Here is a 21901-nt window from a genome sequence, read left to right on the forward strand (position 1 = left end):
TGTCTACTTTCAGCCCCGGCTCCTTAGGGGACACAGGGGAAGGCGGGCGGAGGAAGGACACGTCACGGGAAGGGGGGCGCGGGCCGGGCGATGAAGGCACTCCAAGGAAACGGCGAGGGCCGGGGGAGTCCCAGGGGCCGGGGAAGGGGGTTCCCAGACCGCAGACCCTTGCCCCCGCCCACTCCCCGGCCCCCCGGTCCTGCCCGCCGCTTCCGGCGCCCTCCGGGCCCGCCCCGCGCCGTCCGTGCCACATCCTCCAGTGACGTCAGCCGGCGCCGCCATATTGGAAAGGCGCCGCCGCCGCCGCTTCTTCCTCAGCGGCTTCCTCCTTTACCGCCTCCGTCTTGCTGCAGCTGCCTCACGCCGCGGCCACAGAAAGGATAGAGCCCCTCGTCCGCCCCACCGACGCCGGGCCCACCTGCTCCCGCTCCGCCCGTCTCCTCATGACTGCATCCGGCCCCGCTGCCGACGGACGTCTCCCCAGTGCCCGGTCCTAACACGGAAGCGCGGGTCGGGGGCCGCGGAGGGAGGAAGAGGGAGACCCGGCCGGTCCTGCGTCCCTCTCGGCCCGGCGCGGCGGAGCCATGACCTCGCTGACCCAGCGCAGCTCCGGGCTGGTGCAGCGGCGTACCGAGGCCTCCCGCAACGCCGCCGACAAGGAGCGGGCGGCGGGCGGCGGCGGCGGCAACGACGAGGACGACGCGCAGAGCCGTCGCGACGAGCAGGACGACGACGACAAGGGCGACTCCAAGGAAACGCGGCTGACCCTGATGGAGGAAGTGCTCCTGCTGGGCCTCAAGGACCGAGAGGTGCGGGCAGGGCGGGGGCGGCCGGTGCAGGGTCTGGGCGCCACGCGGGAGCCCGGCTACTGGCTCCGCGCGTCTGCTCTCCGAGCTCCCGAGCTCCGCGCGCGGGAGCGCCCAGCTCACCCTCTCGCACTGATTGTTTGGATTTCCCTTTCTGGTTTCTCAATCACTCCTTTCATTTTGACTCCGCGGCGGGTCTGTTGCGTTCTCGCTTTACCTCCCGCCTGTTTAACTCGGGTAAACCTCAGGGTACAATTCCCGCGGAGTGCACGTTAGCGTGAAACAACTGGAACCACCAGCGCCCTGAACCCATAGGTTCTGCAGGTTTTAGGACCTGGGAGGGGTCCACTGATCTGCTTTCTGGGGACTAACAAAAAAGAACAGCAACTTAAGGTGTATTGTTTGGAAATTTTGAAAAATTTCCGTGAAATGGTAGTGGAAGCAAAAGTTTTATTTTTACTGTTAAAGTCCAAGAAAATTCTCATGAAACCTCCTGCAAATTGACTTTCTAGGTAAACATGCTTTGGGTGAGACATTGTTTTTATAATTTTATCATTTCCTCAGTTTTACTGTTCTCAAAAAAAAGTCTTGCAGTCTCAAAGGAGGGACTTCTTCGTGGGGGTGCTTGAAATGCTAGGTTTGTGACTTGATGAGAGGCCTCAGCGTTTCGATAGGTATGTGTGTTCTCACTTTGAAACAATTATTTTCACGCTTATACCTTGTGAAAATATTCACACATAGAGGAGTTGGGAAAAATGCTACGGTGGACACCTACATACTCACCTAGGTTCTGTAATTAACATTTTGCTGTATTTGCTTTATCATGTGTGTATCTGCAAAGCTGATTATTTTTAGAGACCTGCCGAGGGTCAGACGAGTGGATATTGTATAAATCATTTATAGCGAAGGGTCCCAGAAGCTTGTTATATATGGAAACTACAGACAGCACATTTTGAGAGTCAGATACAAGAATATCTAAGTTTTTTTGTTTTTCAGTAGTTTTCCCAATTCAGAGATGGGCAAAAAAATAAAATTCATGTTAAGACAACTTCGTCATCTTTCTCCACAACTTATCAGATTTAGGTGAGTTTTATATGGATTGTTTGTGGACTCCTGATATTTAGTAATCTAATGAGTTAAAGTTTATCTTGATGGAAATGTCTGGAGTATTTGTGTTATCTAGATTTCCAGTTTGCTCAGGTCTTTCTGATGATCACTTGATGTTCCTCTGGCCATTTAAGGGACTCAATATCTCTTTTAGTTCCTGAGTTATGATGCAACCAGGCTGTATATGAAATTTACTTTTTCTTTTTGGAAAAACAAACTAGAGGTATAGTGTCCTAGACCTGTGATTTTAGAAAGTATTCTTACAAAAGGTTTTTTCAGCTTTAAAGTTCAGAATCTTGGTAATAAATGTTTTATTTTTTTCCTCTGGGACAAAAGTAACATTGTATCTTTTTCCTCTGTGACAAAAGTAACTGTAAAAAATACTGAAAAGCAAAATGAAGAAAACAAGTCTCATCCATATTCCTCAGTGAATATCTAGTTTGTAAGTTTTGAGACTTCTCTATGTGGATATATTCTTTGTGTAAAACTAAAACTTAACAGCTAAACCAAAACTTGCTTTTGGACTTCTGAGTCACTGTAAATGAGAAATTAGAGTGAGAAAGTACCTTTTTAGTTTTTTTAAGTATGTGTTACTCTGAATGAGGCAGCCCACTCCAGTATTCTTGTCTGGGGAATTCCATGGACAGAGAAGCCTGGCGGGTTACAGTACATGAGGGCCTAGGAGTCCGACACTACTGAGAGATGTTTAAGCTGAAGCATGTTAACATGCTGTTTTCCCTTGATTGGTTTTCATGAAGATAATCTAAAGAATTTATTTGTTGCAACTTAATAGTGCTTAGAAAATTTGAAATTCTTCGGTGACAGGTAATTGAGGCCATATGTTGTGTTTGTGTCAGGAGTCACTATATGCTGCCATGTCATGGCCAAGGTCCAGATGCTAATTCTGATCATTTCAACCACAGAGGCAAGGAAACTTTCTTCCCTTTAGCAGGCAAGTTCATGGAATTGTGGTGGTGGGCGAGGTTGGGACTTTGCATTGCTTTAGAGTTAGGTTTTGGGGATTAACCTGTGTTTCCCGCTAGCCCTGGCAACTTGTGCATTTGTATCTTTGTCTTTAGGAGATTCCCCCCCTCCCTTTCTCCCCTTCACCCCTCCTGTCTTCTGCTTGTGCCATTCTTTTTAGGGACAGGAGTTACTCTCAAGTAGGCTCTAGGCATTTATGGTTATTAATACTAGGTTTTAATTTATTAAATTTAATATTAACAAATTCTAAATTTTAGCTGTAACATAGAGCTCACTGCTTTAACTTTATTATTTCAGTCGCTCAGTCGTGTCCGACTCTTTGCGACCCCATGAATCGCAGCACGCCAGGCCTCCCTGTCCATCACCAACTCCTGGAGTTCACTCAGACTCGTGTCCATCTAGTTGGTGATGCCATCCAGCCATCTCTTCCTCTGTCAGCCCCTTTTCCTCCTGCCCCCAGTCCCTCCCAGCATCAGAGTCTTTTCCAGTGAGTCAACTCTTCACATGAGGTGGCCAGAGTACTGCAGTTTCAGCTTTAGCATCATTCCTTCCAAAGAAATCCCAGGGCTGATCTCCTTCAGAATGGACTGGTTGGATCTCCCTGCAGTCCAAGGGACTCTCAAGAGTCTTCTCCAACACCACAGTTCAGAAGCATCAATTCTTCGGCACTCAGACTTCTTCACAGTCCAACTCTCACATCCATACATGACCACAGGAAAAACCATAGCCTTGACTTAGCCTGGGTACTTTTAAGATACTCAAAAGCTAAATTCAGAGGTTATGTTTGTCATTAATAATGGATACACTTTATATATTTGTGAACTAACCTTAGATAGATAATAGTTGTTCAGTCCTTTCTGACTCATTGTGACCCCATGGACTGTAACCTCTGTCCAGGATTCTCTGGGCAAAAATACTGGAGTGAGTAGCCATTCCCTTCTCCAGGGGATCTTCCCAACCCAGTAATCAAACTTGGGTCTTCCGCATTGCAGGCAGATTCTTTACCATCTGAGGCACCAGGGAAGCCCTAGAGCTAACCTTACTTGAAATCAAAACAAGGAAAATTTTAAAGAAATTGTGAGAGGTAAAATTAGCTTGATTTTAGTTTTTTTAAATAATGCTGAGACTAATGGCTTGTGAAAAATACTTTTTGTTGAATAATAAACCTACAGAAAAGTGCATGTGAGTGTGAAGAATTTTCGCAAACTGAACACACCTGTTGAACCAACGCCTTAATCAAGAAACAACCTGAGCAGCTCTCCAGAAGCCCCACTTGATTTCCTTTCCAGTCACTGCCTGGTCCTCAAGGTTGCTTGAGTGGTCCCACCACTTGCTTGACTTGAGAACTCAGCATAGAGTTTCCCCCTTTTTTGTACTTTCATCTGTATCTTTTGTAAAGCAAGTTTGTGACTTGCTTGTTTGAGGTTGTCATTTGTTCATTCTCATTTTATTATCAATTTAACTTTTAGCACATTTACAATCTACAGTATTAAAAAAAAATTGTTTAACTCATATCCTGAATCTAGTATTCTCCTCGCCTGTTTACTGAACAGAAGGCTCAGCGTGCCTGCCAGTGAGCAGATGGTCTGGCTTCAGATTGTCTATTAGGGATAACTCTGAAGTTATTGTGAATTTCATTTCAGATTTTTTTCACCAATGATTTTCCTTTCTGTCTTATTAAAATACAGATGCCTGGGCCCCTCTGCGGGTTCGATGCTTAAAGTAGGCAGAGGACATAGGTATTGAAGTAAATAATGAGGAGCCCACAACAAAGATGGCAGATATGTTTAAACTTAAATTCAGGTTCCAAATAATCAGCAGGATTTCTGCCATCTCTCCTGTGTTTAAGAGGAAGAGACAGCAAACAAGCTAGGTGTGTCCCCCTCCCAACTATTTGATTTTTCCGTAGATGCCTCCTATAGTCATTGTTTTCTGAATGCCTCATTGAGAATTAAGTGAAATGACTGGTGTCATATGCTTTTTAAATATCTTCATTCATGGAACATCTTAGTGCCCTAAAGTTGGATTTGATTATGTTAAATGACCAGGTATAATTTAGAGTGGAATGTGGAATAGCAGAGTGGAAAGATGTGGTGTAGTCTTGATCTGAGGTATATCCTTAGCTTTCCATGTTATTCAAATGCTCTGAGCCTCAGAACTCTCTAAAATGGAGACACAGACCTCTCCTGTAGTTTTAATGACTGTTGTGAACATTTCTTGTTTTACCCTTCACGTTGTCTCTCAAGGTTTTATTTTGCCTGTAGGGTATTTCCCATTGTATACATCTCCAGGATGCCCTATTGAAGCATGCATCCCTTCCCTTTTGTAGTGTAGTCTGACCTAGACTTGTCCAACCAGATGTTTTCTCCTTGGACTTTGGATCTTGAGAGCAGAACCTGAGGCTATGGGGATTTTTGAGGACCTGTCAGTTGATGCATTGGAGAAGGAATGGCAACCCACTCCAGTGTTCTTGCCTGGAGAATCCCAGGGACGGGGGAGCCTGGAGGGCTGCCGTCTCTGGGGCGCACAGAATCGGACGCGACTGAAGCGACTTAGCAGTCGCAGTGGAGCGTCAGTGTGTGGGTCATATTGTTCTCTGACTTGGTTGTTTTACATTCCTCTCCCTAGCCCTGTGGTGCTTGTCTTTTCCATCCTGATTTCCCAGGCGTCTTTCAAGTTTGTAAGCTTTAAGAACTTTCCAGTCAAGTCCCTCTTTAAAGATTGCCAGAGTCAGTTTTTGTTGTTTTGAATGCTTGCAGGTAAGAACTTTAATGTGCTAATTTAACTCTGTATCTTGAAAAATAAGTAGGTGCTTGAACTGGATAATACACACTTAGGGTAAAATAGTTAAGTTTAACTAAAATGATAGAACTGACTTTTGTGTGACTTTTAAATTAGCTCTAAAGAATGATCTAAAAGTGTTCCATTTTTGGAGTTTCCCAAGGTTTCTACTTTGAAGTACAGTACTTACTATGATGGATAACTTAAAAAAAAATTCTCCTTCCTGTACATGCAGTAATACACATATCTGCATATCAAATCTGTTAATGAGAAATTCAGTACTCAGTATTAAAAGATGTGTTAAGATTTTAGTAATTTAAAGTATAATAAAGACTTCTAGGTTTTCGGATTTTGTTAGTCCTTTAATAAAAATAATGTGCTGTTCATATTTTTGTATGATTTGAGGGGTCTTTTTTTTTTTCAGGTGCATTTAAGAGTACACACGTATGAAATAAAAGAGTACACACTAGATATAAAGTTAGTTTTTGGAGTTCATTGAACCACTTGATTGTATCTTTTACATAAGATTTTGTATTAGTGAAATTACTTTTCTTCAGGGTTCTCTCACAGTGTGGCCAAAATATTCACTGATTCATTTTATATGTCATACTGACATTTGATATTTATTCATTTTAAACCATCTGAGCATTCCTGTATGGATCATTTGCGATTATCTTTTAGAATTACACCTTGAAGTTATTTTGATCAAATATTTAGGCATACTTTTTGACATTTAAAGAGATAACCTATTACAGTCATTGTCCGCTTATATGTAAATCTCAAAAGATTGTAAAATGCATTGAACTTGTCCAGTTATGTTGTGTTAAACTTGGCCCAACACTGCTTTATGTCCAAGCAAACTTTCTGCTTTGTATCGGCATAATTTTTCTATTAATCAGAGTAAATTGTGTCACACAGAGTTGCTGTAGTCTTTGTTTAGGGGGTTTTATTTTCATGGGAGTGTGCTTTTGAAGCCGCTCAAAGAGATGGCTTGTCCTCCCCGTTTCTTCCATTTAATAAGAGTTGTGACAAGTAACAAAGGCGAGAACCCGACTTCATTTTGAAATTGATGCCATAGCTTTAGGTTTCTCTGATCAAAGCTTGAAAGACTGCAGCCTGTTTCAGTAGTAGTGTACAGTATTATAACCTAGTGAATCTTGAGGTTTTAAATTAGATATTGAAGATATATATATATAGGTAGTAGGGCATTATTTTATTCATATTATCTTGTCTTACTAGTTATTTGGTAAACCTCTGATCTGCAAGAAGACAATTAATATTAAAGTACATTATTGCCAGAAAGAATACTTCAGGTAAATATAGTCTTAAGCTAAAAAAGTTAAATTTTAAATGAAAAAAAAAAAACCTTTATTTTTATTTAAACAATAAATTGTATTATGTTTACATACTTTTTTAATAGAGAAATTCTTAAATTGGAGTCAAAGGATGGAGTTTAGAAATTCTGTGAATATTCTGTAGTTGTATGTATTGTGTGTGTATATTTTTCTAGAGAAAGGAAACATAGCTTTTGTGAGGTACTCAAAACATTTAGTGAAGCAGAAGCTTAAAAATTATCAAATAGAGAAACTGTTTCTTTGTTTTAAATTTTTGGTTTGGCTGTGTTTTGTCGTCTTTTTTTCCTCTTGAAAATTGACTACAGAACATTTCAGGTTTCAGGGTTGTGGTCAGTTGGATTTTCAGTTGAAATAGGAAGCCAGCATTTCTGTAGCTTGGTCATCTTGCTAGATGACATTTGCAAATTGTGTAACTAGCGCATACAGAGTTCTAATACCTTCCGTGTGTTCATCAGATGTTTATTGAGCTAAGCCTTTGATGAGGTGCAAATATTAGGAAGAAGGTCTCTGTCTTCAAGCCCTTTTCATTTCAGTTCTCTGAGTCAAAACTCTTACAGTAAACTAAAAAACAAAATTGTGTTTCTGTCACAGAATTTTTCCATGGTGAATATCTCAGCCTGGCATATAGCTCCCACACAGTAAATATTTACTATACTTAGTAAAGCATGTATTTTCATTGAGGGTCATGTCACCCTAAGGGAGAGAAAATTGGTTCTGGGGATGGTGATGAAAAATTCTTGCTCCTTTTATGTATAAAGCATAGATACACATACAGTATATAAACCGATCAGGTGGTGCTAGTGGTAAAGAATCCGCCTGTCAGGGCAGGAGACTCAGGAGATGTGGATTTGATCCCTGGGTCCGGAAGATTCCCTGGAGAAGGAAATGGTAACCTACTCTAGTAATCTTGCCTGGAAAATTCTGTGGACAGAGCCGCCTGTCTACGGTCTGTGGGCCTGAAAGAATTGGACGTGACTGAGTACATACAGTGTGCCATCTTACCCAGATTTTATGGGAGAGGATGTGGTTAGAGGAAACAGTCTTGGAGAAAGCTCCTTTAGGGAGCAGAAATGGGAAAAAGAAGTTGAGAAATACCGAAATAAATTATTATTGAAAATACTGAGTTCGTGCTTAGCTGAGGTTTATATCTTTTCCTCTGATACGAATTTTTATTGTAATAGAATTTGACTAGTAGTTTGCTAGTAGGAGGAATAATTTTAGTATATTGAACTGCAGGGAGTTGTAAGTTAAATTTTAAGAACAAAATTATCCTTGTTGGTTGATAATTTGTAGGTAGTCTTTGTTCGCCACTCTCTACCCTCTGCCCTTTGGAGAAACTCGAATTAAAGGACTGCATTTAAATTGCTGACGGTTATTTTTACTCTGGTTTCATTTTCTAGTTCTGGTTTTTTAAATGCAACTGTTAAACAGTTTTATATCATGTTAACAAAATAAACTCAGAAATAGCATTTTAAGAATTTAGCTTAAATTTCAGTTCAGTCACTGAATTGAGCTGCTCATTTAATTTTTTTGTCTGTACACTGTTATAATGGAAACAGATTTAGTTCAGTCCAACTATTGAACATCTATGTGCCAGTGTCTTTGCTGGTGGTGAAGTTCCAAGGAAAATTCTCTTACCTTAAGGAGCATCCAGTCTATATAGAAGACTAATTTGTAAGTGGTTCCAATAAAATAAGTTATTGACTTAAATAGAAATATGTGTTAAGGGCAATAGTGGATTCCTTGGATCAGGAATCAGAAGATTGCCATATTTCTTGACTTCTAGCCTTGCTCTTGACTAGTTAGAAGGGTTAAGGTAACTGCTTGGAATTCTTATACCTCAGTTTTACCCCCTGAGCACAGTGAGCCTGCCTTTGTGGGCTGTCCCATAACTTGTGAATTGTAGGGCTCCAGTGCAAGTGCTTTTGAAAACTGCAAGGTGTTGAACAAATGCAAATGGGTCTTGCCTTGAGAAGTGAATTAAGAGTTATAGTGATCTTGACAAGTACTTAATACTTAAACTGTTTTTGTTATTTCTTAACCTTTTTGTGCTTTGCTGGGCTTAAGTGAGCCTTTCCATCAAGTGCGATTACTTATCTGTGCTTGCTTATCTATGTGTTTGTCCTGAACCTACAATCTGGTTTATTTTTTTGATAATCGCTGGCATGCTGTGCTGGAAAATCTGGACACCTGAACTACCATTTCTTACTTTCAGGCCAAGTCCAGAGTCTTTCTTGAACAATTCTCATAAGAAATGGCTGACTCTTCAGAGGCATCAGAAGCCTCCAAACCTCTAAAATGATAATATGACTCTAGTGACAAGTGAAGTGGGCTGATCCTTCTCTCACCCCTGAATGCCCTCTGCTTCTTTGGGGCTCTTGCTCTTTTAACTCTTGTTTCTTTTTCCTGCGTCCATCCGTCTCCTCCAGTAACAACCACGCACTGGCATTTCAAGCTTTGTCATAGTTATTTTACCCATGCCTTTGTGGGTGGTTTCTGATTATAAACTTTGTTATTAGAAACTCTGCCTTCAGTAGAATTGGTATTGGAGGCCTAGGATTGGTGGTTTGGTTTTATTTTTAAATTTATTTTTCATTGGAAGATAATTGCTTTACAATACTGTGTTGGTTTCTGTCATACATGAGCATGAATCAGCCATAGGTATATACATGAGCCGACTCTTTGGAAAAGACCCTGATGCTGGGAAAGGTTGAGCACGGAAGAGGAAGGGGGTGATAGAGGATGAGATGGTTGGATGGCATCATCAACTCAATGGACACGAGTTTGAGCAAGCTCCAGGAGATAGTGAAGGACAAGGAAGCCTGGTACGCTGCAAGTTGTAGCTCCTACTCCATCCCACCTCCTTAGGCTGTCACTGGGTTTGTGTTTTTTAATATAGTTTCTTTAATTGTTTGGTGGGGGAGTGGCTTTTCTCTTACCTCCAGATTGCTTCACTCACATTTTGGAGGATGCCTTTGCCTCGTCCGTGGAACAGTGGCAGCCTTTGTCTGTTCCTCCTATGATGATTTCTTTAAAAATCATCTCAATGGCTGGTAAGAAAGGGGCATTCTTTTGAAGAGAGGAGGTCGTCATGTTGGGTTCTTGTCTCGATTTAATGAGGAAAGGAAAAGGAACTCTGTTATCACTGGTGGAATGGGAAGCAGTCCTCAGTGTTGTTGGGACTAGGGTAAGTGAAGAAGACCCGAATTGGGTATGTCACCAAAGAGGAGTGTTGGAGATGGAAGGGAGCATTTTAGGAAGATAAGTTTTGAGCAGAATTTTAAATGAGATGTGGCATGTAATTTCATAGGAAACCAGCATTCTAGACAGAATGTTATGACAGGATATATATGTGAAAGTAAATAAATGGGATATTACTCAGCTATTAAAAAGAATGCATTTGAGTCAGTTCTAATGAGGTGGATTAAGCTGGAGCCTATTATACTGAGTGAAGTAAGTCAGAAAGGAAAACACCAATACAGCATATTAATGCATATATATGGAATTTAGAAAGATGGTAACGATGACCCTATATGTGAGACAGCAAAAGAGACACAGGTGTAAAGAACAGACTTTTGGACTCTGTGGGAGAAGGTGAGGATTTGAGAGAATAGCACTGAAACATGTATATTATCATATGTGAAACGGATCGCCAATCCAGGTTCAATGCATGAGACAGGGTGCTCAGGGCTGGTGCACTGGGATGACCCTGAGGAAGGGATGGGGAGGGAGGTGGGAAGGAGGTTCAGGATGGGGGACATGTACACCCATGGCTGTTTCATGTCAGTGTATGGCAAAACCACTACAATATTGTAAAGTAATTCAGTTCAGTTCAGTGGCTCAGTCATGTCCGACTCTTTGCGACCCCATGAATCGCAGCACGCCAGGCTTCCTTGTCCATCACCAACTCCCGGAGTTTATTCAAACTCATGTCCATCCAGTTGGTGATGCCATCCAGCCGTCTCATCCTCTGTCATCCCCTTCTCCTCCTGCCCCCAATCCCTCCCAGCATCAGAGTCTTTTCCAGTGAGTCAACTCTTCGCATGAGGTGGCCAAAGTATTGGAGTTTCAGCTTTAGCATCAGTCCTTCCAATGAACACCCAGGACTGATCTCCTGGGTGGAATGTAATTAGCCCCCAATTAAAATAAATAAATAAATTAAAAATAAATAAATGGGGAAGTTATCCTTCTAGAAATGTTATTTTAAAGCTGAAGAATAAAGTCTGCGTTGTCTAATAATAAAAGATAAGATATGAGGGAGATTATGTGTGGAATAGGGAAAATGAAAAAACTCTACCTTGAGGCCTTTAAACAGATGGTGGAGATGATAGTGGAGACAGTTGTTGCTTGTAAAGATAGCAGTAATGATGTAAACTGGATTTTTAGAAAGACATTTAAGTGAGGAAAGAATTGGTAGATGGAAAAGTTGGAGGCAGGAAGATTTGTAATAGGCTTGAAGTTACTAGAATTTGTGAAATTAGTTGCTTGGGTGTTGGATGAAGAGGGAATGAGACAGATCAGAAAGATAATTATTAAGGAAGAATTATTTGAATTTAATTACCATTAACGCTTTGAGAAAAGGTGATTGGTTCTTTTACAAGTCTGTGCTCATTGTTGAAAAAGATTGAGAAAATATAGATTACAAAAAAGAAAAATAAAATCCATAATTCAGCTTCTGTTCCTTCAACAGACGTTTGTGGAGTGTCGACTATACAGAAGGTATTGTGCTAAAGGAGGTCGATACATACACAGATGGGCATATACCTGTGTGTGAATGAACGTGTGCAAATTAAACACTGGTAGTTCCTGTGAAAAGACACTGTATGGGAATGGATGTTGAGGGGACAGCCTACGGAAGAACTTGACATGAGACTCAATGACATGAGACATGACATGAGACTCAATGAATAGCTGCCAAATCCAGTGAAGACAGACGAGTATGTTTCAAGGTCGTGAGGTGTTGAAGAGCTTGGTTTGGTTTGAGGAACTGAAAGGTGGTTGAAGGCAGGAGTGGAGTGATGGGGAGAAAGACCTGAGATGATGATAGAATGCTGCAACATAGAGGCCTTACAAATCAAATCAGGTTAAGGACTTGGTGTATTACACTGCGTGTGGTTGGGAAGCCACTGAAGGTATTGGGGAGTGGTATACCCAGTATTTGTGTTATCAGTAAAAAAATTCTGTATGGGGAAAGGACAGACACAGAACTTTTGGGGCTTCCTTGGTGGTTCAGACAGTAAAGAGTCTGCCTGCAATGTGGGGCACTCAGGTTTGATCCCTGGGTTCGGGAAGATTCCCTGGAGAAGGAAATGGCAACCCACTCCACTCTTCTTGCCTGGGAAATCCCATGAACAGAGATGACTGAACAACTAATACTTTCATACCCGCTCTTTATGTTATCAATAAAAAAAAAAAGTTCTGTGTGGACAAAGGATCGCACAGAGACAAGTAGTGGAAGTTGGGCAGTAATATTTTGGTGTTACATTATTTTTCCAGTCCTATTTGCAATGAGTTTGCCTATGTTTATTTAAAACTTAAAAAGAAAAAAAAAAAGAAAAAACCTTCCAGTACTGGATTGTAACCTCTTTTCTCTTTTTTAACCCCTGTTTTCTTAATAATGCACAGTGACCACCTTCCCATGTTAGTAAATAAGGACTTTTCCAATGAGAAATAAAATGCCCTATTATTTGCTGTGACTGCATGATAGAGCATACTATTTGATGTACCATATTTAATAGGAGTGTATTAGAAGTATGGTCGTGCTGTGGACCTTCATTCTTTAATTATTTTTCTCCAGTAGCCTGGACATCACATTATTACTTTTTTAGGCCTTTGTGTTTGTGGCAGATTCTTCTGTATAGAATCTCCTCCTTTTCTTTACCTGGCAGCCGTTTCTCACCCATCTCTTGACGCCCAGCCAAAGCTCTTTACCTGATTTCCAGGGCACGTTCGTTGCGCTCGTATCCCTTTTTCCTATCGTTGTGTACGCCTAGCAGAGCGTCTAGGGTGTTGTAGGTATATATGCACGTGTGATAGTCTGCTGGGGCTGCCATAACAAAATACCACAGAATTGGTTTAAACAATAAAAATTCCTTTTCTCACCATCCGAAAGGTTGGATGCTTGTGTGATTGGGTTCTGGTGAGGCTCCTCTCGCTGTGTTTCAGGACAGAGAGAGACAGCAAAATCTCTACTGTCTTCTCCTAAGAGCACTAATCTCATCACGGGGCCCCACCCCCATGATCTCTTCTCAACCTAATTATCTCCCAGAGGCTTTGTTTCCAAATACTGTCACATGAGTTAGGCTTTCATTTTATTCATATCAGTATTACAATATTTATCATATTGAATTATGATTTTTTTTCATTTTGTGCCTTATAAATATCTTGGTCATCTCTGTTACCTCTGCTTAGCAATGTCTTGGTACTCAATAGGTGTTTATTTAATTAAATTGTATTTTTCTTATTTTAAGAAAATAGAATTGTGCAGAGGCCAGCATCTAATAAGTAGTGTTATGGTGACTTGATAGAAAACTTAAATGCTTTTATTATTCTATATGCTTTCCAAAATTTCAACTTAAAATACTGACAGTGTAACATGGTGGTCAAAGAACAGTATCTAGCCAGAGCACTGTAGCTGGAGGTTTAACTGCTGCTAACCAGATTATACATCTCAATTTACCTAAACTTCAAATTTTTCAATGTAAAATAATGCTTTATTCAGTCATTGTAAGACAAAGTGATAATTTACATATATGAAAACAGCTTTGCAAAACTGTTTACTATCCAAAACCTTCATGATTCCTAGAAAAGATTATGGAATTATGGTTAAATCTTATTAATAAGATGCTGTTAAATATACTTTTTAAAACATTGCTAGGGAATTTCCTGGCAGTCCATCGGTTAGCAGTCCACACTCTCATGGCTAAGGGCCCAGGTTCAGTCTAGTCAGAGAACTAAAATCTCACAAGTTGCATGGCATGGCCAAAAAAGAAAAACACCTTTGCTAGTCAAAAGTATGTACATTTTTGCCAGAAATCGTTTACAAAATTCATTTTCTTGAGAGAAGGTCAGTTTCTGCTTACACTTTGTGTTCTCTGAAGTGAAATAAATGATGGCATCCATGGAAAGAAAAGTGAGTACTTCAACATCTCATTTTCATGGAAGCTGAAAGCAAACACTTGTAGATTACACATTAGACAGATAGGACTTGGAAGACAAGACAGAATGATGGAGCTAGGAGAACAGTTTCAGTTCCAACTTTGCCACTCAATAACTGGCAAGTCCCTTAATTCTCTTGAGCCTCAGTTTCATTGTCTTATGAAAATGGAGGAATAAATCCTACATAATTTGGTCTTGTAAGGACTAGACATGGTGCACATTGGGCTTTCCTGATGGCTCAAACTGTAAAGAATCTGTCTGCAATGCAGGAGACCTGCGTTCGATCCCTGGGTGGAGAAGGTCCCCTGGAGTAGGAAATGGCAACCCACTCCAGTGTTCTTGCCTGGAGAGTCCCATGGACAGAGGAGCCTGGTGGACCAAAGTCTATGGTGTCACAAAGAGTTGAACACGACTGAGTGACTAAATAGCAGCAGGAGCATGCTGCTACTGCTGCTAAGTCGCTTCAGTCTTGTCCGACCTTGTCAGACCCCAGAGACGGCAGCCCACCAGGCTCCGCTATCCCTGGGATTCTCCAGGCAAGAACACTGGAGTGGGTTGCCATTTCCTTCTCCAGTGCAGGAAAGTGAAAAGTAAAAGAAGTCTCTCAGTCGTGTCTGACTCTTTGCAACTCCATGGACTGCAGCCTACCAGGCTCCTCCGTCCATGGGATTTTCCAGGCAAGAGTACTGGAGTGGGGTGCCATTGCCTTCTCCAGGCAGCACCACGGTGCATTGCAAATGCTTAGCCCAATTTTAAACTACAACTGTCTGCGCGTTGGAAGAATAAAGGATTTGGGGAGGCTATGTTCCAAATGTTAATAGAAGTTACCTGTGAGGGTGTGGGTGATGGATGGAAGGGAAGGGAAGAGGTAGGGACTTTCCCCTCATGTACTGCTGTTTGAAAATTTTTTTCAAGCAAGTGAGAAGGGCTGAGATGTCTCAAGAACAGTGTGTAAATCACAAATGAAAAGACCACTTAGCAAGACAGTACACTTAAGAGATAGGTAGAAGAGTAACCTTTGAAAGCTTAGGCTAAACAGGAGCTGCAGAGGAAAACAGGAGAGTGGAAATCAGGGGAGGAGGAGGGAGTGTCAACAATATTAGCTTTTGTGGGCTGTTTCTCAAGAGAACTGTATTTCATTACATGGGTTGGGAAGTGGTAGGGACTTTTTTTTTTTTTTCCCATTATCAAGGGGTTTGGGGTGAATGGGAAGAAGATAGGGCCATTTTGGTGCTTGACTGTCTCTCTTGATGGACAAACCTGAGGACATTTGAGTGTCACTTAGGAAGGTGCTGCCACATAAGGCAGAGCTTTAAGCTGTTTTAGGAGGGCAGGAGTTGTGAGCAAATACACTTCTTGAGGTGGGAGAGAATGGGTAGAAGGGTTAGCCTTAGGCAGTTTTGCTATCATAACCAGAAAAAAGGAGTGTGGACTATGAAGTTGAGTTTGTTGATTATGGTTCATTGCTGGAAGGTGAGGTTGTTCCTGTCTGATGGTATTTACTTCCTATGGTGTTATCTGCTGAAAATGAGCTGGGTTGAGATTTGAGGGAAATGGCAACCCAGTCCAGTGCTCTGGTCTGGAAAATCCCATGGATGGAGAAGCCTGGCAGGCCACAGTCCATGGTGTTGTAAAGAGTCGGACACGACTGAGCCACTTCACATTCTTTCACATTTTGAGATTTGAGGGGAATGTAGGTTTGAAGCAGCTGCTCTGTGTAAGAGCTGTGACCAGGGAAACATAGAAAGATTTGCCAGGATGGGTTTAATTTAAATCGAGATGGCAAGTTTTCTTTCTTGCAGTTCAGAAGCACAGGCACAGAAGAAGAAAGCGGACAGTTGGATCATTCCATTGGAGTTTTGGTAGGTGAATGCAATGGAAGAAAAATAGTTGTGAATGGAACTATCAGTTTAGAAATTACCAGGAGTGTATTTGAAGTGGTATGCTTGGGACTTAATTTCCTTATACATAGAACAGTACTTGGTACAGAATAGTGCCCAGTAAATGACTGTTGGAATGGCTAGAGATGAGCATAAGAATGGAGAGGACTGATGTGAAGAACGGAGGAAAGCCCAGAATTGGGATCTGCACAAAACTGACGATGAATCATACATAGATAGAATTCATTACTTGGATTGGGTTCTTTTTTTTTTTTTTTTAATATTTATTTATTTATTTGGCTGCACTGGGTCTTAATCGTGGCACATGGGATCTTTAGCTATGGCATGTGGGTTCTAGTTCCCTGACCAGGGATTGAACTCAGGTCCCCTGCATTAGGAACACAGAGTCTTAGCCACTGGACCACCAGGGTAGTTCCTGGATTGGGTTCTAACAGAGTGGTTCTTGGGTTGAGACTGGTGTCCCCATTCCTAGGGAATTGATTGGTCTGTAGCCTGGAGGTAGTGGTAGAATTCAGAGTACAACGCTTGGGTGGGAAAAGTATTTTTAATGACCTTTAAATGAAACTCACCCACTACAGTTACAAACATGAGGCAAGCTGAAGTAGTACTAGTGACATCTGTGAGTTTGTCACCAGTAGAAACCGGAGATACTTTCATATCTTACTACTTTCATTTAGACACATTCCATTATTGTCTGCTCATCGCTGTGTTGAAATTACACTTGGACTACGGTTTGTTGTTTGATGTACTAATAAAGAAGTACATATATTATCACAAATTTGTTTATTTTTAATACTTTCAGTTTTATCTCCTTTGTAATCCTGTGCATTTTATTTTATGCACTTAAAAGGCAGGATAGGGACTTCCCTGGTGGTCCAGTAGTTAAGAAGCTGCCGGCCTGTGTAGAGGACACAGGTTCAGTCTCTGGACTGGGACTCTGGGAAGATCCCTCACGCACAGGGCGACCAAGCCCCTGCATCTCAGGGCCTGTGCTCCACAAAAGAGAACCCGCCACAGGGAAAACCCCATGCGCGACAACGAAGAGTAGCCCATTTGCCCAACCAGAAAAAGGCTGTGCACAGCAGCGAAGACCCAGCACAGCCCCAAGTAAGTACATACATCATTGTTGTTGTTTTTTAATGCCAGGATAAATAACAATAGTCCCTCAGTGTCCAAGGGACATTGGTTCCAGGACCCTACATCGCAGGGGTTACCAAAATGCTCGGATGATCTAGTCCCTTATTTAAAATGCTATAGTTTTTGCATTTAACCTACACACATCCTCCTGTATCATCTGAGTCATCTCTGTTACTTATAATACTTGGTGCAATGTAAATGCTATATAAATAGTTGTAAATACAGTGTAAATAGGGGCAAATTCAAGTTTTGCTTTTTGGAGCTTTATTTTCTATCTGTGGTGTTTTGGATCCTTGGACACAGAGGGCTGACTAAATTTTCTCTTTTGAGGGTTAAGTTTTAGAATAAGGAGTTAGTATTTTAGTGACTTTCAGTGAGGTGTGGGCTTTCTGTTTTTTTAAACTGTGACTTGTGGGTTTTTTTTTAATCATTGTGTTTCAATCACTTATATTTGTTTTAAAGGGAGCATTTAGAAATTTGTATTTGTTTCTCTGCACTGAATCTGTTAGCTGCGGCACACATGGCTCTTTTAGTCTTCAAGCTCTTGGTTGAGTTATGTGGGATCTAGTTCCCTGACCAGGGGTCAGATCCTGAGCCCCTGCATTGGGAGTGTGGGGTTCTCGCCATTGGACTGATAAGGAAATCCGAGTCACCTGTATAAATTGGTCCTGAATATTCATTGGAAGGACTGATGTTGAAGCTGAAACTCCAATACTTTGGCCTCCTGATGCCAAGAGCTGACTCATTTGAAAAGACCCTGATGCTGGGGAAAGATTGAGGGCAGGAGGAGAAGGGGACAACAGAGCATGAGATGGTTGGATGGCATCACCAACTTGATGGACATGAGTTTGAGTGAACTCCAGGAGTTGGTGATGGACAGGGAGGCCTGGCGTGCTACAGTCCCTGGGATCACAAACAGTTGGAGACTACTGAGCGACTGAACTGAACTGTACTCTTTTTATGTTAGTTTTATGTTTAAAGTTGTCGCACCTTTGGCTAACGGGAATTCATTTCCTTTGGCTGTGGTGTTCTTTTGGTATCACTTATTAACCTTTGATAACTTCTTGCTTTCTGGTCAACATCAAAATGCCTGAGACTCGTCTTCTAAGTACATATCCTGTTTCAGACTTGAGATAGTCTTCAAGGAATCCTTGTTTTTTTTAAGTGGGGAATGAACCACAGTCTGGGTACTGGGTGTCCTCAGTGTTATTGGGATGGCCTTGCCTCTAAGACTTTTCAGTACACAGACATAGATTGTATTTTCTTTAGGGGATAGAGCTAGCATTTGGGGGGAGGGAAGAATCACTTCACATGGTTTTTTATTCAAACTTAACATGGATTTTTATTTCACTTATTGAATTTTATACCTATGTCTTTTCTCTTAATTAAAGTTCTTGGTTCCCCAAAATATTATTTTTATTAGATAAATAAAATAATAATTTATTGGATAAATAAAATAATAATGTCAGTATTACTACAAATTGTTGAATTCAGCCTCAAATTTCTTTGCAATACTTTACTAGGATGTACAGTTAAAATACTGTATTCTAAAGGCAGTTGAAATAGTTAATATTTCTTTGTGGTTGCATCACTAATTTTTGTGCAGTTAGATTAGCTCATTTGTTTTCCTTCTTTAAAAATGTTTTTTCTGTTTTGAATATGTATAACTGTATCACAAGTTAGGAGTCTTTACTTCCATCATCCTTTCTACTTCATTCCTTCTTCCTCCTGTTGGTCATTTTGAAAACTTAGTTTGGAGTTTGTTTTTCCAGTGTTTTTATAGCAAAATTAAACATACTAGTTCTTGCCCCTCTCCCCCATATACAAAAGATAGCCTACTAGAGTGAAAAAGTTGGCTTAAAGCTCAACATTCAGAAAACTGAGATCATGGCAACCGGTCCCATCACTTCGTGGCAAATAGACGGGGAAACAGTGGAAACTGTGTCAGACTTTATTTTTTTGGGCTTCAAAATCACTGCAGATGGTGATTGCAGCCATGAAATTAAAAGACGCTTACTCCTTGGAGGGAAAGTTATGGCCAACCTAGATAGCGTATTAAAAAGCAGAGACATTACTTTGCCAACAAAGGTCCGTCTGGTCAAGGCTATGGTTTTTCCAGTGGTCGTGTATGGATGTGAAAGTTGGACTGTGAAGAAAGCTGAGCACCAAAGAATTGATGCTTTTGAACTGTGGTGCTGGAGAAGACTGTTGTGAGTCCCTTGGACTTTAGGGAGATCCAACCAGTCCATTCTAAAGGAGATCAATCCTGGGTGTTCATTGGAAGGACTGATGCTAAGGCTGAAACTCCAATACTTTGGCCACCTGATGCGAAGAGTTGACGCATTGGAAAAGACTCTGATGCTGGGAGGGATTGGGGGCAGGATGAGAAGGGCCAACAGAAGATGAGATGGCTGGATGGCATCACGGACTCGATGGACGTGAGTCTGAGTGAACTACTTTTGCATTCCAGTCCCCTATAATGAAAAGGACATCTTTTTTGGGTGTTAGTTCTAAAAGGTCTTATAGGTCTTAATAGAACCATTCAGCTTCTTCAGCGTTACTGGTTGGGGCATAGACTTGGATTACTGTGATATTTAGTGGTTTGCCTTGGAAACAACAGAGATCTTTCTGTCGTTTTTGAGATTGCATCCAAGTACTGCATTTCGGACTCTTTTGTTGACCAGGATGGCTACTCCATTTCTTCATTTTTTCCTTAGTCTTCTTTAAAGTAATACTCATTTAGTTCCAGCAAAATACAAAAACTTTGTTCCAGTATATCTTCATTTACCCCTTTCCTTTGTTCATTATTGTCAGAAATATTACAAGTTCACATAACTCAGTACTGTTTTATACTTACTATTTTATGCAATCTTTTGCTTTTAAGTGAGTTTTTAAAGGCAAAAATAGAAAATACATAGTCTTTCATGTTCATTTACCTTTGTATCTATCTTTTCTTTATATGGATTTGAAACTGCCTGATATTAATTTACTTAAAATCAGCAGGAGTTCTTTTAGTATTGCTTATAAGGCATATCTGCTAGCAACAAATCCAGCCTTTGTTTACCTGTAAATGTCTCTTTCATCTTCAGCTTTGAAGGGTGTTTTGCTGGGTATAGATTCTTGGTTGATAGTGTGTTTCTTTCAGTACTTTGAATATGTTATCCTAATGCCTTTTGGTTTCCAGTATTTCTAGTGAGAGGTTATCTGGTAATTGTTCCCTTAAATGGGATAAGTTGTTTTTTTCTTGTTGCTTTCCCAGTATATAATATCTACTCTTTGTTTAATGTCAGCAGTTTGACTGTGATATATCTGGGTATGATGCTCTGGATCTTCGATGAATATTTTTCACCATATTTGGGGACGTTTTTCAGTTGTTTTTTCTACTTTCTCCTGTTTTTGAGATTCTTGTCACCACTGGGAGGCTTGCTTGAACACTGCTCTCTGAAGTGAAAGTGAAGTGCAAGTCACTCAGTCATGTCTGACTCTTTGCGACCCCATGGACTATACAGTCCATGGAATTCTCCAGGCCAGAATACTGGAGTGGGTAGCCTTTCCCTTCTTAAAGAGATCCTCCCAACCCAGGTCTCCTGCATTACAGGCAAATTCTTTACCAGCTGAGCCACAAGGGAAGCCCACTGAGGCTTTTCCTGTTTTCTACATTACTTTCCGTCTTGTTCTTTAAATTCAAATTCAAGTTCATTGACTCTTTCTCATCTCGTCTCTACTGTTGAGCTCCTCCAGTAAACTTTTCACTATAGTCATAGTGTGTGTGTGTGTGTGTGTGTGTGTGTGTGTGTGTGTGTGAGACATATACACACTGCTACATTTACTTGTTTTTGGCTATGCTGGGTCTTCATTGCTGCCTGCCGGCTTTGTCTAGTTGCAGAGACTGAGGGCTGCTCTCTAGTTGTGGTGTGTAGGTTTCTCACTGTGCATGTGGTGGCTTCCCTTGCTGTGGAGCTTGGGCTCTAGGCACACAGCTTCTTTAACTGCAGCACTTGGGCTTAGTTGCGAGTCGCTGGCCCTAGGGCACGTGGGCTTCAGTAGTTGTGCCACAGGAGCTCATTAGCTGTGGCTCGCAGGCTATGGAATCTTCCTGGACCAAAGGATCAAACCTGTGTCCCCTGCACTGGCAGGTGGATTCTTATCCGCCATGCCACCAGAGAAGTCCCAGTCATACTTTTTTCCTTTGGACAGGAAAAAAAAAAGACCTTTATTCCCCTGTTTTCAAACAGTTGGTTGCTAGTATAACGTTTATGAGTTTTGGCAGATATATCATAGTTTCCCAATTACTTTCAGATAGCAACACAACTTGTATTATGCATTAACCAGGAAAACAAGACATTTTAACCTTTTCCCAAGTACATCAATGAATCCATCCATACTTCTTTCTTTCCAGCAATTTCTACACATGTTGATTAATTTTTCTTCCTCTTTTCACCTCTCCAGTTATTTTTGGATCTACCGTCCATATAGGAATTTATTTAGTAATAGAGAAGGATGACAGTGATCTCTTTTATTCCTGGACTTCAGTTAGATCATTTCCTTAGGAGATCCTTCACTTTAGAACTAGCTGAACATGTTTTACTTCAAGAATACAAAAGAAACCTAAAATAAACTTTTTTCAGTGAAGTATATAAAATAGGCATTAGCTCTTTTTTTTTTAATTTAA

The 21901-nt window shown here is 41.0% G+C and overlaps 1 protein-coding gene across 1 annotated transcript in view; it reads left to right on the forward strand.

Moving 5' to 3' along the window:
- Window positions 1–288: 288 nt before the first annotated feature.
- GOLPH3 (golgi phosphoprotein 3) overlaps window positions 289–21901 on the forward strand; it is a 45701-nt gene continuing 24088 nt past the window's right edge. The window contains exon 1 of the mRNA XM_052659094.1: window positions 289–809. Within this exon, the coding sequence (XP_052515054.1) occupies window positions 585–809 (225 nt within the window). The 5' untranslated portion in view covers window positions 289–584. The remainder of the gene's footprint in view (window positions 810–21901) is intronic.

This window comes from Budorcas taxicolor, chromosome 20, assembly GCF_023091745.1.
Source record: "Budorcas taxicolor isolate Tak-1 chromosome 20, Takin1.1, whole genome shotgun sequence".
NCBI classification, from domain to species: domain Eukaryota; kingdom Metazoa; phylum Chordata; class Mammalia; order Artiodactyla; family Bovidae; genus Budorcas; species Budorcas taxicolor.